The 6,547-nt window shown below is 41.5% G+C and overlaps 1 protein-coding gene across 1 annotated transcript; it reads right to left on the bottom strand.

The window, feature by feature from the left end:
* Positions 1-4,903: 4,903 nt before the first annotated feature.
* On the bottom strand, positions 4,904-5,851 carry LOC311182672 (olfactory receptor 1f45-like; the record flags this gene model as incomplete). The annotated part of the gene is made up of 1 exon (XM_084251628.1): positions 4,904-5,851. The coding sequence occupies one exon, from the start codon at positions 5,849-5,851 to the stop codon at positions 4,904-4,906; it is 948 nt and encodes a 315-aa protein (XP_084107754.1).
* Between the last annotated feature and the right edge of the window lie 696 nt (positions 5,852-6,547).

The raw sequence follows: 6,547 nt of genomic DNA, 5'->3' as shown, positions 1-6,547 counted from the left end.
CTAATGATAAAGGACTGATCACAAAAATCTGCAAAGAGCTGATGAGACTCAACAACAACAAAGAAAATAACCCAGTCAAAAAATGGGCAGAAGAGCTAAAAAGAAACTTCTCTGAAGAGGAAATGCAAATGGCCAACAGGCATATGAAAAAATGTTCAACATCACTTGTCATCAGGGAAATGCAAATCAAAACTACCATGAGATTATCATCTTACACCAGTGAGAATGGCACATATTAAAAAAACTAGCAACAACAAATGTTGGCGAGGGTGTGGAGAAAAAGGAACTCTCCTGCACTGTTGGTGGGAGTGCAAACTGGTCCAACCACTGTGGAGAGCTGTGTGGAGATTTCTGGACCTACTAAACATAGAGCTTCCATATGATCCAGCAATTCCACTCCTAGGTATTTACCCAAAGGACACAGAAACATCAATTCCAAAGAACACCTGCACCCCTATGTTTATAGCAGCACTGTTTACAATAGCTAAGCTTTGGAAACAACCCAAATGCCCAAAAATAGATGACTGGATCAAGAAGATGTGGTACATGTACACCATGGAATATTACTCAGCATTCAAAAAAGATAAACACATGCAATTTGCAGCAACATGGATTGCGCTGGAAGCGATCATGCTCAGCGAAATAAGCCAAAAAGAAAAAGAAAAATACCGGATGGTCTCACTCATAGCAGGAATCTAGAAAACTTAAATAAGGGACCAGGAAAATGAATAACTATAAGAAAGTGAAAATCAAAATCAACAAAAAACTATGAACCAGAGACACTTTTAGGGGGGGCAGGGGCGGGAGGGGAGGGATTGGGGTCAGAATGGGGGGCTGCAATTGTATGGGGAATATAAAAATAAAATTTATTATTTAAAAAATAAATAAATAAATAAATAAATAAATAAATAAATAAATAAAAAATAAAGTGTAAAATATAATAAATTTTAAAATAAAAAAATAAATAATAAAAATATGTAAATAAAAACAAAATAAAATAAAGTAAAATTGTCTCATTTGCCAGTTATGTATCCACATTATCTTTTTTAATTCCTTAAACAGCATTATGTTCTAGGTGCTATAAACTTAATTTTTTAATATATTGTTTTAAGCACTGATGTGTTTTCTATCTGAACACAAAACTAGACACTCCACTATCCCAGGAAGGGACAAGGCTCCTAATCTTCTTCCTCATCACTGCAGGAGCCTCACCCGGGCCCTTCTTGGTTGTCTTGCTCTTCACAGAGTGGGATGGTGACCCCCCCATAATGTGAGCAGAGGGAGAAGTCCACGTGCTTCCGTGAGTCCAGGCAGCGATGAGGACCTTCATGTTCATCACCCGCTCGGGGACCCACTGTGGTGCTTGCACCTCAGCACATGGGTGGATGGACTTGGACAAGCCCAGTTCTAAGCCCTGGGTTTGCAGAAGTCCTAATCTTCAGGCCCAGGTTGTAATCCAGCTTCAGCTTGCCCTCCTCCAGCACCCCAATCTTGACAAATGGGAGCATCAGGGAATTGCTTTCAAATACAGGCTGGCTCTTTCTCCTCCAGTGTCAGCAGCTCCCAGGCAGCTTTGTGGACACTGGCCTTGGTAAATTTGACCCTCCAGACCTCACCTTTGTTCCAACATCCATACTTGCTGATCAGCTTCAGCTCTTGGTTGAGGCAGGATTTCTTGAAGGGTCTCTGCAGGGTCACACAGGTTTTAGGACAAACCCAGCTCCAGGGCACCGCATCTTGGTTCCAATCACCCATCCAGTCCTATTAACTTTATATTTCATTTGAGAAAATAAGCACAAAGGATTAAATGATTTGTTAAAGTCCTCACAATACCACTTCCCTGTGTGCACAGAGAAACCTGGATATGATGTTTGAGGACTATTCAACAAGAGAATCTCCTTCCACATTGTCTTCAGACATGGCCACAAAGGGTAAATGTACACAGATGGCAAAACTAGAGACCACAGTCAAAATGGACAATGTAGTCTTCCCAGAGAACTGAAGAATTTATTCCACTTTAAGCAAATTCTTCTAAAAATTTGAAATGGAGGGCAAGGTAAAAAACACATTTTATGAGGTCAACAATTCCCTGATACCAAAAACAGAAGAGGATATTAAAAAAAAAGAGCGCTCTCTCTAATGAACTTAGATGAAAAATTCCACAGCAAGATACTAGCAAGCACAATTTAATAATAGAAGAATCGTAGACCATGCTTAAATGGCATTTACTCAAGGGATGCAAGAGTGGTTCAAACCATGCAAATCAATTGAAGTAATTTTCCACTTCAGCACAAAAGGACAAAAACCACATGATAATGTCAATAGATCCAGGAAAAACACTTGACAAGTTCCAAATTTGATAAAAATATTCAATTTACAATAAAATCCATTTATGATAAAAATGCCAATTAAAACAGGTAAAGAAGGAATATATTTCACCATAATAAAGGACAGTGACAACTCAGAGTTAACATCATACTTACTCAATGGTGAAAAATGAAAGCTTTTCCCTAATGTTTAAATAAATCCTGCCACACAGGATTTGATTATTGTTGTGATTGCGTAATATACACTGGGTAATGGGAGGGCAAAGTAAATGGTGTTTAAGTTTACAAATTATTAGATTTGGGGATAAACATTTCATCCTATATTTTAGTCAGATTGTGGGATACAAACCGAATGGGATCATATTCCTGGAGAAGTAGGACTTCTTCACAATCAGGTAGTGTGGATTCCATGGGTGGGGAAGGGGAAGAAGTATGCTTCTTGTGTAGTTGGTGGCTATAGAGATGTGTGGTGGAGTACTAGCTCTCCATGATAATCTACTTTTCCTTCTGTAATAACAGAATTACAGTCCAGAAACCTGGATGATCACATATTCCACCTCCCTCACCGCTAGGTTAACCCAGCATGGAATGTGTGAAATACATAGAACTTTAACATCGCAACTTGCCTCCCCTGTGCTCTTATTTTTGTCTAATCCAGTGTTTGAGTTTTAACCTTCTAGACAAAAATAATATGCTTGGAAATGAACAAGACACAAGATGTTGAGAAGCTGGTCTCTGAATGATTTAAAGAAACAGTCACTCACTGACCTAGAACTCTTGGACGGGGAGGGGAAGGAAAGAAAGAGAGAGAGAGAATACATGAGAGAGAATAAACTATGTTGCTTGAGCCATACTCCTTTAGTCTTTTTTCTTTAAAGGAAATTTTATTTTTTGAATGATGTTTTCTTCCTAAATTCATGTGTTAAAGTCCTAACCCCAAATTGCAGCATGTGACCTAACTTGGAAATAGGAGGACTGTTGCAAACATAATAAAGATGAGTAATACTAGAGTAGTGTCAGCCCCAATCCAATATAGCTACTGTGCTTACAAGAGACAACATTCATGAAATAAACAAGCACACAGGGATGATGCCATGTAAAGATGAAGGGATAACAACAGGTGGAGGAATTCTGCAGACGGCCAGTAAACAAGCAGAAGCTACAGGAGTGCATGGAACAGATTTCTCCCTTAAATCTCAGAAGGAACCTTATTGCCAACCCGTTGATTTTGGACTTCTGGTCTTCAGCAATGTGAGACAGTAGATTTCCATTGTGTAAGCCACCAACTTTGTTGTATTTTGTTACAGAAGCCCTAGAAAACTATTACTATATTTTCCTATAGAAGGTAAGCTATTCATCTTAACTAATGTAGAAACCTGTACCAGAAATTGGGTGTTCTCATCACAAAAAAGAGGGAATAGTTGTATTAGCTCAGTGGCCTCATGATAAAGACATAAATATTGTAGTTTGGTTAGCTAGTTGATGGTCCTTGTTATGCCAGAGGGTACCCTTGGTAATATCACCTGTAATAACTTGAAAAAGGGTCGTATCTCCACTGAGTCTGTGTTTCTAGAAGTCATTGGAAATAGCTTAAACATCACTGTGAGTTGGTTACTCACTGCTGCTTGTAGTTAGGAACTACAAGAGAAAGAGGATCTTAGACAATTGGCTACTTTTCAGAATCGGAAACTTCTCAAGATTGAGTCAATAGCTTCCAGTCCTCCAAAATAGCAATAATCAGGCTCTAATCGGGCCTCCCCTGGTGGCGCAGCGGTTGAGCACTGGGCTGCGAGGCTGCCCGCGGCTTCTGCAGCGCCAGTTCAATCCCCAGCCGCCAGTGAGGGTCCCACATGGCACGCAGACCTCTCCTGCTGCACCCACTGCTCCCCTCAGCAGTGTATTTCGTCGGTCTGCCTGTTTTGTTCCCCGCTCTGGCTCTGGTGAATTCTCTCACCCTCCCGTGCTTCTGACTGTACCCAGTGCTTGTATAAATAAATAAATACATCTTTAAAAAAAATAGGGCTCTTATCTCCCACCTAAGGCTATTATTTCAGATGACCATAAACTGAGAGTGAGAACGACATAGGATTCAAGGAAGCAAATTCTGAAAATTAAATAGGCATACGAATGCGATTCCTAGCAATGGAAGGAACTAGAAGTAAGTAGAATGGATCCCTGGTGGCTTTGAAGATACTATTTTGCTAAAAAAAAAAAAAAAAAAAAAAAAAGTAAAGTCTATGAAATGTTATTAACTTTGAGCCTTTGCATTTTGAGCCTGTATGTTACAGCAACTTAAAGTGAACTTTTATCCAAAGAATGACTTGATCTCACCTCTGGTTTTCAGGACACTCCCTTTTAATGATTATATATTCTTCAAACTGCAGTATAAATGACACAGGTCAGGGATTTTATTTTCTGCTGGACCATCAACCCTTAGAAGAGTGCTTAAAATGCAGTAGATGTTCAATTAATAACAACTGAAGAAGAAGCTATAAACATGAAACAAAAATAAGAAAATAATCCAAGATTAGGCTGTGGTAAAATATTCAGGACACTTGGACATCCCAATGCAGTAGTCACTGAGAAGAAAATGACTTCCTGCTGATGAGGGCTCCCAAAGCACCTTTCATGTCATTGTTGTGAATGCTATAGATAAATGGGTTCAGCATGGGAGTGACCACAGTGTACATCACTGCTGCAGCTGTGTCCTTCTGGGCTGTGTGGGAGGATGTGGGGTTGAAATAAACCCCAATGAGTGTCCCATAAAACAGGGACACCATAGAGAGATGAGAGCCACAGGTGGAGAAAGCCTTCCACTTGCCTTTTGTGGATGGGATCCTCATCACAGCAGCAAAGATGCACATGTAGGAGACCAGGATGCCCACAAAGGGGAAAAATAGGGGAAGAGTACCCACGGTGTTCACCATTGCATAGTTGAAAAAGGTGTCAGAGCAGGCCAGCTTCAGCATAGTGCTTAGGTCACAGAAGAAGTTTGGAACCTGGTTGTTGGTGCAAAATGAAAGGCGGGTCAGTGATAGCGTATGGGTCAGGGAATTCCCCAAGGCTGCAGCCCAGGATGCTGCCACCAGGAGAATACACAGCTGTGGTGTCACAGATGTTGCATAGTGTAAGGGGTGACAGATGGCAGCATAGCGGTCATAGGCCATGGCAGCCAACAGGAAGCTGTCAATACAGATGAACCAGATGAAGACGAACATCTGTGTCAGGCACCCAGCATAAGAGATTCCTTTGTGTCCTGTAACATGGTTGGCCAGCATCTTGGGGATGGTGGTGGAGGTGAAGCAAATGTCCACAAAGGCCAAGTTGGCCAGGAAGAAGTACATGGGAGTGTGGAGTCGGATGTCGGTGACGATGGCCAGGGTGATGAGCAGGTTTCCCAGCCCCGTGACCAGGTACATACTCAGAAAGAGTATGAAGAGCAGCCGCTGCTGCTTGGGGTCCTCTGAGAGGCCCAAGAGGAGGAACTCAGAGACCTGGGTGAGGTTGTCCCCTTCCATGGTCATCCTGGATCAATCAGAAAGAAAAAGGAGGGGATGTCTATGGATCCTGACCAAGGCAGCTCTTCCACTGCCCAGGTTAGTTCACATTAGTCAGTTCTTCCCATTTTCTCCTGAAACAGAATCCCTCCTGTCTTTGCTACACCATTTTTGTTAGTTAACACACCATTTTATCCACTATAACCTCCCTGAAAGATAACACCTGCATTTGGTTGACAGTTCCCATAAATGCTGACTATTTCTCACCTCTACCACTAGTGCCTTGATGCTCCAGGGCTTCATGTGATGCAGAGGTGGGCTCAGTCTGCCACAGGTAACATGGAACTAGAGGGAGTTGACACTCCAGGATCACCTTTTACCAGCAAGAGACAAAGAATCCTCTGGGCTCACCTCCCCTGAGTGAGGTTGTTCTAGGGTGCATTCTGTAGTCTCTCAAGGATCCCTAGAAGGATTACCCCTCAGTTTACCACAGCAAAAAATTGATCATCCACTACCACAAGTCCCTAATGCTATTGTGTCACCTGAGATTATGTCCTAAATAAGCTATTTGCACTCAGATCCTTGAATCAGGGCTTGCATTAGGGGGAATCCAAACTAAGTCAAGGATATTTGAAAGAATCCCTTTTTCATCCTAAATATCCATCCAGCTATTGTACCTTTCTCTGGTTTGTTGGTCCTCAACACTGTTCAAATACATCAACT

Source organism: Talpa europaea (assembly GCF_964194135.1).
Source record: "Talpa europaea genome assembly, chromosome: 12".
NCBI classification, from domain to species: Eukaryota; Metazoa; Chordata; class Mammalia; order Eulipotyphla; family Talpidae; genus Talpa; species Talpa europaea.
The sequence above is the reverse complement of the archived record's forward strand: the minus strand, read 5'-3'. Positions and strand labels throughout refer to the sequence as shown.